The sequence below is a fragment of the Rutilus rutilus genome (genome assembly GCF_951802725.1).
Source record: "Rutilus rutilus genome assembly, chromosome: 15".
Classification (NCBI taxonomy): domain Eukaryota; kingdom Metazoa; phylum Chordata; class Actinopteri; order Cypriniformes; family Leuciscidae; genus Rutilus; species Rutilus rutilus.
In genome coordinates this window covers 5269112-5286032 of record NC_140220.1, presented here as the reverse complement: position 1 = coordinate 5286032, position 16921 = coordinate 5269112, and the positions used below count along the sequence as shown (strand labels likewise).

The window sequence follows — 16921 nt, the reverse complement described above, 5'->3', positions numbered from 1 at the left end:
GTTCTGATCATCTGTTCTCTGTAAACTACCTATAAATGATCATAAATAATTATTGATGAATTAATAGTCTCTGCTGCTAAGTTTCTCTGCGCGCCCCCTTTTGGTTGGAGCGCCGTCCGGAAGTGAGGCAGCAGGGGCATGTCCGGTGACGTCAGTGCGTCTGGACGCCATTAGATCTGCAGCTGTTTGGAGAGAAACAACAACAACACGAACGACCCTCGTACGAAACGCGCACTGGACCGCGGGAGCCCGACGCCTCTTTCCCCTCCCCCGGGCTTCACCGGCTTCTAACCACGGCCGCTCTCGGTGAGGAAACTCTGGCCTCCGCTTCCTCCTCCTCCGACTCGGACACCGGCGGAGCGTCGCCGCCCCCGCGGAAGAAGCACCGAGCCTCGGCGGCGGAGGGAGTAGGAGAGCCCGGGGCTTCAGCGGGCCTGCCATTAGCGACCCATCTCAGCCGAACCGGCACTAACATGCAGTCGAACGGGACCGGACAGGAGCAAAACCACCCAGCCAGCACACAGAACGGAGATGCCAACGGCCTCCAGAGCAACGCGGGCTCGGCTTCGGGGGCCTCCGGGACGAGTTCGGGTTCCTTGAAGAAGAAAAAGCGCCTGTCTCAGTCGGAGGAGGATGTGATCCGCCTCATCGGACAGCATCTGCACGGGTTAGGGCTGAAGTAAGTGTTGCGGTAATGAGGAGCACAACCGGACCGAGTCGGTTCTGGTAAAACCCGGTTTGACAGGTCGAGCGCGCGACTCAACTAGACCGCAGCCGTTAACTGTTATGTGTTCAACGAAGCGAGCGACGTCGATCTTTTAATGTCGTGTTTAATAACAATCAAAACATTTATACCTCGACAAAATAATATACAAATATCTATAATTCAACCAGAATGTCAGACAGATACAAACAAAGAGAGGTGCGATGACAGCTGTGTGTGTGTGTGTGTGTCATGTATTTATCGGGGCCCGAAAGCGTATTTTTGCTTTAGTGGTGTCAAATGTTAAGATGAATTAATTCAAATCAGCATATTTCTGTTAATACATGATATATGCGTGTTTATTCTGCATCAAATCAGCATGACATCCTCTTGTGTGTTTTTTGCGTTTTAATGGCGGCTGTGGAATGTGTGTGTGTGTGTGTGTGTGTAGCAGCTGGTTTACATTAGAAAGAAGCTGAATCTAATTTTAGTGAAGATCTGTTAAATCCATCAGCTGCCATTCAGATTCAAACCTCAAACATGAATTCTGAACAATCACAATCCAGATCACTGTGCTTGAACACACACATCCAAGAACTAGACTACAAGATGAGCCGAAAACATCAAGAAAACTGCAAACATCCTTCCCATCCCCCCTCACACACACACACTCTCTCTCTTTTGTAATCATAGCATGACGTCATTCTGTGGGACCCTGCATTCAAAACACTTTCACTCTGTTCTAGAAACCTTCACCTGTAACAACCTATTTACTGCATCAACATGTTTCAGCTTGTCTGTTGGGTTTTCTGTCTCTGTTAACCTAAAAATATATGTAAAAAAAAAAAAAAAAGGAGAGGATGACTATATTAAAGCAATATGACACAAGTAAGAGTGCTGCTGTTCTGATATTAACTGTGATGTGGCCGAGTGCCGCAGGTAATCGCACACAAAATCACCCAGAACCCCTTCAGAAATGATTATTTTCATTACGTGGCAGGGCCTCGGTGTCTTACTGCTTTTATGAAACCGTTAATACATTATAATCAGTGTTAGAGACACATTCATTAAGTGCCATCCTTCATTAAGTTTAATAGTTGGCCTTTTAACTTCAGATTGGCAACAGTACTTGAAGAACTAGCTTTGGTTTTTTCTCAAAGATGGCAAATAGAAACAGTGAAGCTTTAGTTATGGTATTTGATAAAGGTGTAATAAATGAGCGATGTGTTATCTGTCTCTCTTTTAGTCAGACGGTGGATTTGTTGATGCAGGAATCTGGCTGTCGATTGGAGCATCCGTCAGCCACGAAGTTTCGGAACCACGTCATGGAAGGGGAATGGGACAAGGTGAGCTTATTCCACGTGACATATTTAGGCCTGGTTTCATAGACAGGGTTTAGATTAAGCCTTAGTTCAATTAGGACATTTAAGTAGCTTTTATAAATGTGCCTTGTGACAATACAATGGCACAACAAAGCCACATTTGCCGTATCAAACTGATGCGTTAGAGGTGAATACATGCAGGTTATATATAGCATATATTTTAAAGGTATAGCAGAGGATTTTTTACTTCCGGGTGGATCACCTATACTATTGGTCCTCCTAATTGTCAATCATTCTGGTGAATCAATCAAACTTATTCAAAAAGTGGAGAGGGCGGGTCTTATCTAAAATTCGGAAAGATCCTCCGCTATACCTTTTAAGATATGCTTGTGCAAGTTGCTTTTAGTTAAAACAGCTCAAACATGCATTTAATCTGGGACTAGGCTTAAGCCTTGTCTGTGAAACTGGGGGATTAAGTCTTTTTTTTTTTTTTTTATGGTTTAGATTCAAAGTTGTCAGGAAAGATAGTCACTGTTATCAAAGTTTACCCCATGTACTTTTTCAATTGCATTCCGTGCTTTTATTTTGCATGATGCATCAGTGCATGTTAAAGATGATATGTTTGTATTTTTAATCTTTCATAATAAGACAGGGTTCCTACGCGGTTTGCAAAAGAATGGAATTTGAATTTAGAGTAATTTCCTGGTCTGGATAAGTATGGAAAAAAAGAAAACAGTATGGAAAATATTTGTGTTTCTATTCAAAATAAAATATAAAATTAAGATTTTCTAAAAATTCAGTGATTGTTGAACACGACTGAGTGCACAGTTTCATTATGCAAAACGTGTCTTTTGGAGCAAAGGATCGTCTTGAATCAGACTGTGATCGTGCAGCATCAAACCACATGTACAGTATCAAACTGATGTGTCAGAGGTGAACACGTGCAGCTTATCAAGCAGAGAAAATACAAATATTTACAGATGACTGTACTATAGACCAAAAATAATGCTGTATGAACCATTTATGCTAAATTTGATCTGAAAAATTGTGGAAATTTGAGTATGGGTTTTGTTAATTGGGAAATGTGTCTGGGAAACCCTGATAACTAGTCTTTTACTTTTGGCCAAAGTTCCAACCACTTTTGAATTCTTATGTTTAATGAAGTGAGGCCAGATTTAGTTTTAGATTATAAAAAAAAATAAAAAATCAAAGATAAACTTTACATTTTAAATAAACTTTTTTATTATATGTTGTTGATTTGTTGTACTTTTTCTATTTTCCCCACTTGTCTCTCATCATGAATATATCCATGGTAGCTGTGGTGCTAAATTAAAAAGTCAGTTCCCAATGGATAAAGTGACTCCTTTTTCCTCATTAAATATCTTGTTTCACTTGGAAAATTCACATTATTGGCGTAGAATGCGTCCTGTTTATTAAGGTCTGACATGCCGACTGATGGGTGAACGTCCGGTCAAAGGTCATGTAAATATGTATATGAGGGAGCTGTGAAAGGTCCTTTAAAAGAGACCTTAATTCTTTCTGATTTATGTGGTTTTGCATGCATAGAGAGTTTTGGTTTTGGCTCCATGGTGAATTCAGCCATTCTTTCTCTAACCACAGGTATGATTTCATTTTAAGTACATGATTGCAGGTCTTTCCCTTTCCTTTACACCTCATGACCAAACTGAAAGAAAAGTCTGGGGTCTGGGGTTTGAAAAGTGGATTCATATATTTGTCTGCAGTGTCAGATCAATCCAGATAGGCTGTATTTTGTACAGGAAGGAGAGGAGAAGGTTTATTTGATCACTTCTCACCTGATTTTAGGGAAGTTTGACTGTGGGTTTGGACCATTGAAACCACGATTTTCTAAGATGTCAGGCAGAAACAATAATCATGCTGACATTTTGAGAGTTTGTGGTGGGATAAAACAAACTATGTAGAAATCGTGCTCCTGGCTTGAGGAACTGTTTCAGTCACATCTGTGGATTTGGGGATTTCTTTTGTTTGTCTTCTGAACTAACAGTGGAAAAGTTGAATCCTATTTTTCCATCTAATTCTTTACTGGTTTCCTTTCTATTTATACAGGCAACTTTACAAACACCTAATGCTTCTTTTCATCTTATAAATGGAATTTGTGCAGAAAATGCTGCTTGTTTAAAAAAAAATAAAAAAGTGCACATTTTGATCAGGTTTTGTTTAAAGTTTGATTTTTAATCTTTCTTTAAAATGCACTACACTAGTGCAAAGACATTCAGAGAACTGAGGTATGAATAAAGTGTCCGGATACTTTTTGGGGCTATTATATTTCATTCAAACCATTTTGAGTTTTCACTTGACTTATTTTGTCACTAAGCTTGAAGGTTTTTAAAGTAAAATCTATGTGGTGTGACTGTACTATGGTTGATGGTATTTTTCCACAAAATGCTGAACTGATGCTTCTGTTTCTTTCTGTGACACAGGCTGAAAACGACCTCAATGAGCTAAAAGCATTGATGCATTCACCCAACGCTATTGTGGTAAGACCACCAGACCCGGCCACATGCACTCTTAATGCTGAAAGCTTCCGAAGCTTCATCTGGAACAAGTGTTGTAGAAATCATTCTGGATAGGGTTGTCAAAAGTTCTTTCTTAAATTGGAACGTCAAGCCCACACTAAAGGCTTAGTAAGTTCTGGCTAGTTTGTAACTCTGTATTAAGTTTGGTTGCACCATATGTTCTTGAGGCAGAACGTAGCTAGTAGGTCGGAAGCTCTTTGTAAAATAATGCATAGTTGCATAATATGATGTTTGCATTCAATGATCCAGTAGCAGCCTTCACATTTGTGAGCAGTTGTTGAAACAGTGAATTTCAGTTTATCCTGTTCAGTTTTCCACTGAAATGTGATGAATAATCATGAAATAACACAAGTATTTTGTGTAAATAGCATTCAGAATAGCAGTATATCAATAAATACTGATACAAACAACCATAAGAAATTAGATTTATTTATTATGATTGACACAGTGTTTAGTTTCGGGTTGGTTTTGAAGAGCCGCTAACAAATTAATTATTCATAAAATGTTCTTTCTCTTAACATGTAAATGAGTGTAAATGTCAACTTCATCTTCTGTGTCTGAAGGATTGTTGTTTGTCAGGTTAAACATGAGCTTATTGATGCAGTTCAGTGAGTCTCCTGTTCTGTAAAGATGTATTAGTTTATAGTTACTAAGCTAAGTTGTAACTGATGTTGTCTTTGCATTCACATTATGTCCTTCAAAGGGGGCTCAGGTTTATTTGTGCCATTTTAGTTGTAACCATGTCTTTTGTTGTGTCTCCATATTAGTTCTGACTGTTGTTTGAATGTAAAGTGGACTATTCTGCCATGTGTGTATGATAAATGATTGGGTCACTGAAGTGAGTCTTTCTCTCTTTCGTTCTAGCGGATGAAGTTTCTGCTATTACAGCAGAAGTATCTGGAGTATTTGGAGGATGGAAAAGTTCTGGAAGCTCTGCAAGTGTTGAGAGGAGAGTTGACTCCACTCAAATACAACACTGATCGAATCCACGTGCTCAGCGGGTACTGAACATGACACATTAACATACTTGCCATTGTTAATAATAAACTATTTCTCTGTCTTGAAGGGTTTATTTGTTATTGCTAATATGGCTGTCGCGTTAACCACAATATTGTAATACCATGATACGTACAAGCCAACCACAGAGGAATGCAAGTAATCGCCACAACCGCGATGTTCACGTGTTTTCTTGTTTTTTTCCATAAGGCTATGCCGTTCTTGTTTTACACTTCATGCATGTGTAATGAACGTTAATAATGATAACACATCTTTTCCGCCAACTGGCTCTTTTGTTCTTAAGACTCCGTGTACAATTGTGATTTGTACAGAGGCTCTGTTGATTTGCACTAAACAAGTCTAAACAGAGAGAGAGAGAGAGAATGAGCATGTGCAATTACCTGTGTCTATGCTTCTTCAGGGCAAGTCATATATTCATGAAAAAAAAGGTTTGCCATGTCCAAATAGGAAAGTAAAATATCTGCTGGAGCATCCTGTCAACATTTAAAGGGTATTTCCCATGAATGTCGTCAGCACTGGTCAATGGATTGACCAGCACAGTGCTGATACTGGATACTATTGGGAAATATCAACAGTCTCAGCCTCTCGTCCAGTCAGATTTGAGGATTGGAAATAACTGTACACTATACAAACAATAGTACAACAAGCTTATTGTCAGGTTTATGTTCTGTTATGTGGACCAATATTTTGACATTATGTTCTGTTTCCTTTAGTTCCTGTTTCCCCCGCTCTGTTTAGTTTCGTTGGTTACTGATTATGTACTTATGTAGTAACATATTAGTTTCACATATGTCTAGTTTACTTTCCTACACCTGTTTATATAGCCCTGTTTCAGTTGTTCTTTTTCAGTTCTCGTTTATGCATTGTTTGCATTATTCTCCTGCGTGTTCGTTCGTTTATTAATAAAGCCTGTTTTGTTTTTGAATCCCCATCTTCCTGCCTGTTGACCACATTGTTGAACACTTATTTATATGGCAAAAATAAATAATTAAAAAAATTGTGACAATTAGCCACTCAAAATCACTGCAAGAGAAATTCTTTTAGCCCCAATTGCTCAAATGTATTACTATTGAGCTCTTTATAGATCTTGTACTATGAAAATCACTGTGATCTGTGTCGATGGCTCACTCTGATTTGCTGTGTGTTTTTAAGGTATCTGATGTGCAGCCATGCTGAGGATCTGAAGGCAAAGGCGGAATGGGAGGGAAAAGGCGCTGGATCACGTTGTAGATTACTGGACAAGCTCCAGGGTGAGTGTACAAACACACACATTTACAGAGATATATATATATATATGTGAGGACATACCATAGTCTCCTGAGGACGGATTCACACTGCGCCTATCCCCGGGTTAACATCATTTTAAAACCCTGCTTTTATATAGCGATATGGAATGTTATGGCAGATGCTTAGCTGCAGACAAGCAAATGCGTGCCTCATATTCACATGCTTTGGACAGTCACGGAAAAACTGCGTTCTGAATAAACAATCGTTTCAGCTTTTGAGGAGAAAAATGTCAAATGGTGACAGAAAACGTGACGATTGGAGTGAAGCAGAGACCATTTCATTCTTAACTTTATAGTCAAAAAAAATCCGTTCAGGATAATCTTGATACAGTTGGCAATATATAATATGAGGATGTGCAATCTGAAGGCGGGTCGATGTCATCAGTGAACAGTCCCTCTGTCAGATCAAGCAATCGTGTTTGTTTGGAGCGTCCGATGCCCATGTGTAATTAAACACGCACGTACACGGTTTGTTTGCGCATCAATAATAACAGACTCGCCCATGCCTGATGTACGACTCCTAAATGTCACTGTAATCATCTTTTACCTTCATTACAATCATCATCCATCAACACTATATTAGCGACACAGGTTTTCTTTATCCAGCTGAGAGATGTAGTTTGCGTATCCCATGTTCATGAAGCGGTTGGGTGTTTTGAGTAGAAACAGCTTGGGCTGCTCCAAATCCGAGACACTCACGGTATACGTACGAGAGAGCTGGTGCTATGTTCATTACATTATATGAATTATATGAATATGTTTAAATTCATTTTAAGTTATCTCACGGCCCACCTGGAGAATCACTGCTTTAAGTGATTGCAAAAATAATGTTTTTATATTATTTATATTGTAATTTTAGATGGATATTATATTTGTATAATAGTTGTTTTTTTATTTTTTATAAGACTTCTATGATTTCTGTGTGTAATAAATATAAATCTTATAAGAATTAATATTTTTTGTTAAAGGGGTGGTTGAATATGATTTCACTTTTCCAACTTTAGTTAGTGTGTAATGTTGCTGTTTGAGCATAAACAACATCTGCAAAGTTACAACGCTCAAAGTTCAAAGCAAAGGGAGATATTTGCTTTTAAAGAAATAGTTTTTTAAGGACTACAACAAACGGCTGGTAGGGACTACATGACATTCCTCCCGGGTTGGTGACATCAACAACCCTAGAATTTACATAAACCCGCCCCCAGGAATGCGATTTATAGATTATCAAGACAGAATATGCTAATCAATGACTAGAAGATATCTACACATCAGCTACATAAATTCATCAACTAACCATTCAGAAATGCTGTCTACATGTTGTCACTTCTCGAGTCTCTCCATCTTTCTGACTCCGGTTTGAACATAAAAGGTTAAAAGTTTTTGCAATTTCCAGTGCATGTCTGTGTGAGGTAAAAGGACAGGAGCTCTTGAAGCTCCGCCCCCTGTGCCGGGAGCAGCAGCTCATTTGCATTTAAAGGAACAGACACAAAACGGTGCGTTTTTGCTCACCCTCAAAAAGTGACAACTTTAACATGCTATATAAAAATATCTGTGTGGTATTTTGAGCTAAAACTTCACACACACACACTCTGGGGACATCAAAGACTTATTTTACATCTTGTGAAAAGGGCATTATACCACCCTTTTAATGATTTTGAACTTTTAGAATAAAAAAAATAAAAAAACAATGCTTTTAAGCACATCACAAAATGGAAATTTTGTCAGATTTAGCTCATATTTGAGGGTATTTTTGTCTTCAGCGTATAGCCTAGTAAACAAGCACAACCCACAATATTTCACTGTTCTCTATTAACTTCATATAATCTATCTTAATTCTACTCATCATGTGTTTGTGTGTATCGTTTAGCGTACCTGCCCCCCTCTGTGATGTTGCCTCCTCGGCGGCTGCAGACGCTGCTCAGACAGGCTGTGGAGATGCAGAGAGATCGCTGCCTTTATCACAACACCAAACTGGACTCCAGTCTGGACTCTGTGTCCTTACTGCTGGATCATGTCTGCACCAGGTGTGCTGCATTTACACATTCGAACGCAACACGCACACACACACACACACACACACACACACACACACACACACACACACACACACACACACACACACACACACACACACTCCTCCGCTCTCAACGATTTCAACATCTCCGTGTTTGTGTTTGCAGGAAACAGTTTCCCTGTTACACACAGCAGATCCTCACAGAGCATTGCAATGAAGTCTGGTTCTGCAAGTTCTCCAACGACGGCACTAAACTCGCCACCGGCTCGAAGGACACAACCGTGATCGTCTGGCAGGTGGAGCCGGTGAGTGAGGACGTCTTTCACGTGGACATGCAACGAAACATTTGAGCATCTCGGGAGTCAAACTTTTTCAGTGAGAGTTGACATCTTGAATAGCTCTGTTTGAAGTGGGATGGTGTGGTGTAAATATCCACTCTCTCACACAGGACTCGCATCAGCTGAAGCTCTTACGGACTCTGGAGGGTCACGCGTACGGTGTGTCGTATCTCGCCTGGAGTCCTGATGACGTTTACCTGATCGCCTGCGGTCCAGACGACTGCTCTGAGCTCTGGCTGTGGAACGTTCAGGTAAACGCAGTGCACATCTTATTGGATTCTGATTTGCCAGAATATGCTAATCTAAATCTGGGCTGATCTAATGCAATCTTCAAGTCATTGCTGCATTTACAAGATGACGATTGCACATGAAGATTGTATTATGAACTTTACTGGTGGATGTGGATTATTATTTTGTTTGTGCTCGTTTTGTTTACTGATGTAGAATTGTTATAAAGCACGATAGGATCATTCAGCCACATTTGAGGCACTTTCCATCATTCTCTGGCTACTTGAAAATGATAAAATACATAGAAAAAGCATTGATTATGTGTTTATTAATACACAACCTTTGCTTTTCAATTCATCGCAAGAAGTTTCTTTTGTTGGAAGTAAAAAAGAGAAAACGTATGTTAGACATGTTATGTCATTACTACAATATCCAAAATCAAAAAAATTATGTTCTTTTTTTTTTTATAGCTGTATTTTATTAATAATAATTATGAAAATATAAAATTAAATAATATAATGATCATTATATATTATAAAAATTAAAAACTATTCATACTCATGATTACATTCATTTTTCTGATTGTAATTTTTTTTTATTAAATTATTTAAAAAAAATTCAAATGAATATGAAAGTACTTTTTGATTGTAGCAATATTATCCTTATTTTTACTACCTTTAAACTTTTTTTTTTATAATTAAATTAAAAAATAATATTTATAATTATTACAATTATTTCAGATTTTTCAAATTCATTAATTTACTTATCAATTATTTTGGAAAATACTGTTAAATTTTATTGTAGCAGTGATTTATTTACTATCTTTAAAATTAAATTGAGATGTTTTACAATAGAAAAATAAATATTAAAATGTAATATTTATTAATAATTATTTTGCATATGTATTTTTAATGATTTTTGAACATAATGTTGTGTTAAATTTTATTACAGCCATGTTATCATTGTGTCATTTACTATCCTTAAATTAAATTGTGTAATAAATCGACTTTAAATTGGCCATCGGCCACCCGACTCAAAGATATCAGCATTTGCTATTAAAAACTCATTTTGTTTGATTTTGTCTCATTTTGCGCCTGAAATCACATACTGTTTGAGTAGGCACTACATTTGAATTTGAACTTACTTTAAAAAAAAAGTACATTCTATGTAGTATGAATGTATTCCAGACGTACTACATCCGCCATGTTGTCATTATCATGTGACCTTCCAGCGTCAGTAGCGTCCCTTCACCTCTATTCATAAATCCTCTCCTGTGGCCTCATGGGATAGTAAAGTGTTCATCATATGCGCACTTCAGGATCTCACCGGAAATAGTAGGTCATCTGGGGCCTTTTCGCCTACTGTTTTTCGAATACTATGTATTTGGAAGTATTCAATTTTGAACGCAGCGTAAAGACTTTAATTTTAGCCCAACTCTGACCTTTGACTCTCTTCTTCCACCTGGTGGTCAGACAGGAGAACTGCGGACAAAGATGAGTCAGTCTCATGAGGACAGCCTGACCAGTGTCGCCTGGAACCCCGACGCCAAGCGCTTCGTTACAGGAGGACAGAGAGGGCAGTTTTACCAATGTGTAAGTTCAAAATGGACTTGAAGGGGTTTGATTGTCAGGATTTGACAGGCTTCTCTTTAGCTTAGTAATGATGAACTTTACAGTTATTGAACTGAACTGACAATGACACTATTGTCGTTTTAGAGCTTCAGCAGAATTTCTTTTTACAGCAGAATTAGAATTTTGTCTCACACTTTGCATTATTGATTATTTTCCTGTTTATTACTGTGAAGCTGCTTTAAAGGGGTCCTATAATGCCCTTTTCACAAGATGTAAAATAAGTCTCTGATGTCTCCATAGTGTGTGTGTGTGAAGTTTTAGCTCAAAATACCCCACAGATAATTTTTTATAGCACGTTAAAATTGTCACTTTTTGAGGGTGAGCAAAAATACGCCATTTTTGTGTCTGTCCCTTTAAATGCAAATGAGCTGCTGCTCCCGGCACAGGGGGCGGAGCTACAAGAGCTCATTCTAAGCAGCTTAGATTACCTCACACACACATGCACTGAAAATTGAATGAATTTATTTAGCTGATATCTAGCTAACTATCTTCTAGTCATTGATTAGCATATACTGTCATGGTAATCTATAAATTGCGTTCCCGGGGGCGGGGTTTATGTAAATTTGAGGGTTATTGATGTCACTAACCCGTGAAGAAGCTCATTGTAGTCCATTCCAGCCGTTTGTTGTAGTCCTTAAAAAGCGATTTCTGTAAAAGAAAATATCTTACTTCGCTTTGAACTTTAAGCGTTGTAACTTTGCAGATGTTGTTTATGCTCAAACAGCAACATTACACACTAACTGAAGTTAGAAAAGTGAAATCATAATCAACCACCCCTTTATTTTAGCAGCTTTGTATTAAGCACTATATGAATAAAGGTGACTTGACCTGTTGATTTGTTGGTTGTGCTTGGACAGGATCTTGACGGAAACCTGTTAGAGTCGTGGGAAGGCGTGCGTGTGCAGTGCCTCTGGTGTATGAACGACGGCCGGACTGTTCTCGCCTCTGACACGCACCAGCGGATCCGGGGATACAGTTTCGAGGACCTAACCGACAGAAACATGTAAGCAGCTGTTCATTTTTCAGATGGTTCTGAGTTTTGGAAACTGTCTGAACTTTCACTTCTCTCTTTGTTTCTACTCTAGAGTTCAGGAGGATCATCCTATAATGTCTTTCACTGTTTCAAAGAATGGAAGATTAGCTTTGTTAAATGTTGCAACTCAGGTAAGCATATGGGTCTAGAACTTAGGTTCATTCGTTTATTTTTTTTTAAATTCATGTTTTTAACAATAAAAGAAGAGTAGTTTATTAATAATTATTATATTAATAATTATATAATAATCAAAAATATTTTCACGATTATTTTTATTCATTCATTTTCAAGTTGATTTTCATTAACTTTGAAGATATTATTTTATTGCTGCAATACTTGCTTATGTTTACTACCTTTAAATTAATTTGTATGCTTTTTAGCTTTAAAATTATTTTTTAAATGATAAATTATTGATAATTTATTAAAATTATTTTTAGATTCTTTTCAAGTTAATTCATTTTCTTTTCAACAAGAATATTTTATTTTATTGCAGCGATATTATCCTTATTGTCTTTATAATTTAATAATTGTTAAATATTATTAATAATTCTTAAAATAATTTAGTAGTTATTTTTAAATAATAGTTTCTTTAAGTAATTTTCTAATTATTTGAGAATATTGCTTTAAATTGTAATGTTATCTTTATTTTCATATCTTCATATTGTAATGTTTTACTAATGTTCAGTGTTTATAAGGCCGGTGACACACTGGATGCGTGGCGTGAGCGTCTCAGCTGCGTGGCGTGTCCGTTTTTATTTCGGCTCCCATGTTAACAGGTTAGAGCTTGCACACTGCCTGCGTGACGCGCGTCTCAGGCGAGGCTCGTGCCGCGATGTCAAATATATCACCAATGAGGCTTATCACATGTCATCTAGCAGCAGCAGCGCCGCGTCAGACACGCTTCTGGTGTGCAAAGACATGGAAAACGCCACGCAGCTGACACGCAACAGAAACGCCACGCTCACGCCACGCAGCCAGTGTGTCACCGGCCTAAGCGAATGTGTCCTAACCAAACCTTGTGTGTGTTTGTCTCAGGGCGTTCATCTCTGGGACCTACAGGACCGTGTGTTGGTCAGGAAGTTTCAGGGTGTGACACAGGGTTTCTACACCATTCACTCCTGCTTCGGTGGACACAACGAGGACTTCATCGCTAGCGGCAGTGAAGGTAACCGAGGTTATTCCTCAGCTTCTTTGCTCGGGGTGTATTTTTTAATGAGTGTCACTCAATCTCGCTCTGTCTCTCAGATCATAAGGTATATATTTGGCACAAGCGCAGTGAGCTGCCGATCGTGGAGTTGACGGGACACACACGCACAGTGAACTGTGTCAGCTGGAACCCGTGTATTCCCAGTCTTATGGCCAGCGCCTCTGATGACGGCACAGTCCGAATCTGGGGACCCGCACCCTTCCTGGACGCACAAGAGCTGGACGGCCTCAATGGTACAGACATACTATCCAGTCGCAGAATATACAGCAAGTGTAATTACACTGCTTCGTTCACTGGGTGACCTTTAGGTTTTAAGCCTAGTTGATGCACAAGCAGAAAATACTATCACTCTCAATAATACTTGACAGTAAAGACAGCGATAATCTTATTAAATGTGAATTTCAATAACATTCTTAAATACATAGGATTGACTGTGGAACACATTCCTGGTTTCAGCATGTTATAAAAAAAAATATTGTCATTAATTTTTGTATTTTTCCTGTTTCAACTTTTCACAATCCAGTAAAAAAAAATTTGTTAAAATGTTTTTATTATTATTACTATATTAAAATTTTTAACAATATTATATTATCAAAAGTTATTTTTAAAAAAATTCTCAAATTGTTTTTGAAAACATTTACATTTTATTGCAGCAATCATTAGTGTTGTCAGAAGTACCGACTTCGGTACGGTACTGAAATTTAAAAAATGTGACGATACCAGCATTTTGAGTGCCGTTGAATGGATTTTTAAACACCTCTGATTGGCCGTTGCGTTCACATGCTCAACATATATGACGACATTATATTACAGAAGTACAATAGGTTTTGTGAATTTGTATCTTTTTTTTATGCTGACTTTAAGCATTGTTGAAGGCCTTTTTTTTACTACTTTGTTACAACATAATCTCATTTGAGGCTGCCGGACGTGCATTGCGAGTGACTGAGTCATGAATGCATGAGCTAACTTTTCTGGAACAGGGACAGAAACAGTGTTTTGTCACTATAGCAGTATTTCTAATGCTGTTCTAAAGACTGGGACTTACAAAAGCCATTATGCTGTCAGTCAAACAGGTTCTTAACCATATTGTTGTGACTGAAGCTTTTTTTAACCAATGAATAGTACTTCTATTAGTCATAATTTAACAAGAATTTTGTTAGTACAGTCTGTTAACTTTAAAAACCGGTCTGGACAAATTTTTGAAAAAAAAATTGTTTTGCAATTTATTAGGTCAAAAATACAGTAAAACTGGTAATATTGTGAAATAATATTATTATAATTTAAAAAGACTTTAAAAAAAAAAATATATATATATATATATTATTTTTTTATTTTTTTTGTATATATATATATATATATATTATTTTTTTTTTTTTATTATTATTTTTTTAATGCATTTAGTTTATCCCGTTGAGTGGATGTCTTTGAATATATTTTAAGATGTAATTTATTCCTGTAATGCAAAGCTGAATTTTCAGCATCATTACTGATCCTTCAGAAATCATTCTAATATGACAATTTGCTATTTAAGAAACATTTATTATTATTATTATTATTATTATAGATGTCGAATTCAGCTGTGCTGCTTAATATTTTTGTTGAAAATGCATTTTTTTTCTCTTATGAATCGAAAGTTCAAAAGAACAGCATTCATTTGAAGCCAAAATCTTTTGTGACCTCATAAATGTCTTTACTGTCACATGATCAATTTAACGCATCCTTGCTGAGTAAAAGTGTTGCAGTCACATGTCGATCTCTCTCATTTTCTCAGAGAGTTGCAACAGTATGGACAGTTGATGGCAGCCCAGGAACAGACGGCTTCTTATTACAAGAAATATGCGAAGTCCAACAGAGAAAAACACGATTACAGCATTGCCCTCCTCCACAACGACACACAAGAGTGCAAACGCGAAAGAGATCCAGAGCCTCGCTTTCAGGAGTCCGGAGGCAGCGGAGACAACCACGGGATCTGATCTCTTTCCCATCGTGTTCCCACATCATAACCCTTACATTAGGCCCGAAGACAAGATGCCGCCCATCAGGCTCGAGCGCCGGGGGTGGGTGACCAGGGTTCGGCCGGGTGTTTAAACTCACACTCAATGTTTTCCCTCTCGCTCTCAATCCTCCAGCGGCAAAGGACACAACACTTTTTTTTAAAAGAAATCCTAGTCCTAGCAATTCTCTTTTGTTCCTTTAGCAGTTGATCAGCTTGGGCTTTTAGTGTTGATGATGGAGTGCTGTAGTTTTTCTGTTTTTTTTTTTGGTTTTTTTTATCTTTCAGAACACAAATGCATTTGTTTCCACCGGGCCCACGTCACGCATCAGCAGGGGTCAGAGGTCACGTTCTGATCTCTGAGAGTTTGAGTGTTGGACTCAAATTCTGCTTCAGCCTCCCTCCTGTAGCACAGCCGTGTGTGTGTGTGTGTGTGTGTGTGTTCAAATGTGCCTGAAGTTGGTGTACGTTCGCATGTGGCACTGTTTTCTCACCAGCGTGAGTGTGTCCCCTGTTTAGCTGTATTAATCATTTTAACAGAATCTGACCGAAGCCCCAGAGACCTTCATCTGTGGAACAAAAACTTGAGAACCATTTTGTATCTTTTTTTTTTTTTTTTTTTTAAAGAAACCTATTAGCAAAGTTCCTTGTTTTCACCACTTACCTTAGAGGTGGCGTTCAGGAGAGAGACTTTGACATATTAGTTAGAAAAATTGATCGGAAACGTGACTCTGAGAGCGAAATGCACGTTCAGCGCGTGCGTGAAAACGTGCCGACAGCTTTAAACAGAAAAGATACTGTGACACTCAAACTGTCAATCAGATATCCGGCTCCTGATGAGGAGTTTGTGGCGTTTAAATGACCTATGCAGCAACATTTGAGCTGAGACCCCAGATATAATGTTTCTCGCAGCAGCCATACCAGCATTAAAATAAACCGTCTCCGACCGCACTACATATCCAACAACCATTTCATCTCTGCCTGTACGCTAGTTCAATTAAATTCCCTGATCTGAGCTGTTTACACCAAATATCGAGCATTTGAGTCCCCCTTTTTGGAGAGAAATAAATATTTGCTATGGACTGATATTAAATGTTTGAAAAGAAATGCTTTTCTGCCTGTTTTTATGGAAGTTTTTGTTACTTTTTTGGTTTACAATATTTTTTTTTTTTTTTTTTTTTTTTTGGTTGACTTTATCTCTGTATCATTATATTAAACTATAACCAGATCATTTGTCTCCTCTTTTTTTAAATCTTTTATTTAAGCATTGTTAGCATTATTTTTTTTTCTTCTTTTTTTTAAACATGTATATTATTACATTAACCATAATTTTATTAACATCCACATATGCTTTTCGCAGTCATAAGATGGTGCTAAACGCCCCGGCCTTCGCCTCGCAGGTGGAAGTTCAAATGGATGTCCAGATTATTTCACAATCTTTTCTAAACTTGGATCAAACACTTTATTAAACGTTTTTAAGGGTTTACCCTCGCCAACTTTATGAATCTTAACAGCTGGGCGCTAAAGCGCTACGAGAAATTCGTTATAAAAGCAATTATTTGAGAGCAATTCACGATCAATTCTATTGTTCCAATGA

At 37.8% G+C, this 16921-nt stretch overlaps 1 protein-coding gene across 1 annotated transcript; it reads left to right on the top strand.

Moving 5' to 3' along the window:
• The first annotated feature begins 106 nt into the window (after nucleotides 1-106).
• Nucleotides 107-16553, top strand: wdr26b (WD repeat domain 26b). The gene is made up of 14 exons (XM_084433195.1): nucleotides 107-679; nucleotides 1950-2049; nucleotides 4485-4541; nucleotides 5445-5581; nucleotides 6750-6847; nucleotides 8748-8904; nucleotides 9061-9199; nucleotides 9343-9483; nucleotides 10933-11052; nucleotides 11949-12094; nucleotides 12177-12255; nucleotides 13160-13289; nucleotides 13370-13564; nucleotides 15103-16553. The coding sequence occupies exons 1-14, from the start codon at nucleotides 474-476 to the stop codon at nucleotides 15126-15128; spliced, it is 1731 nt and encodes a 576-aa protein (XP_084289321.1). The 5' UTR covers nucleotides 107-473; the 3' UTR covers nucleotides 15129-16553.
• The last annotated feature ends 368 nt before the right edge of the window (nucleotides 16554-16921 follow it).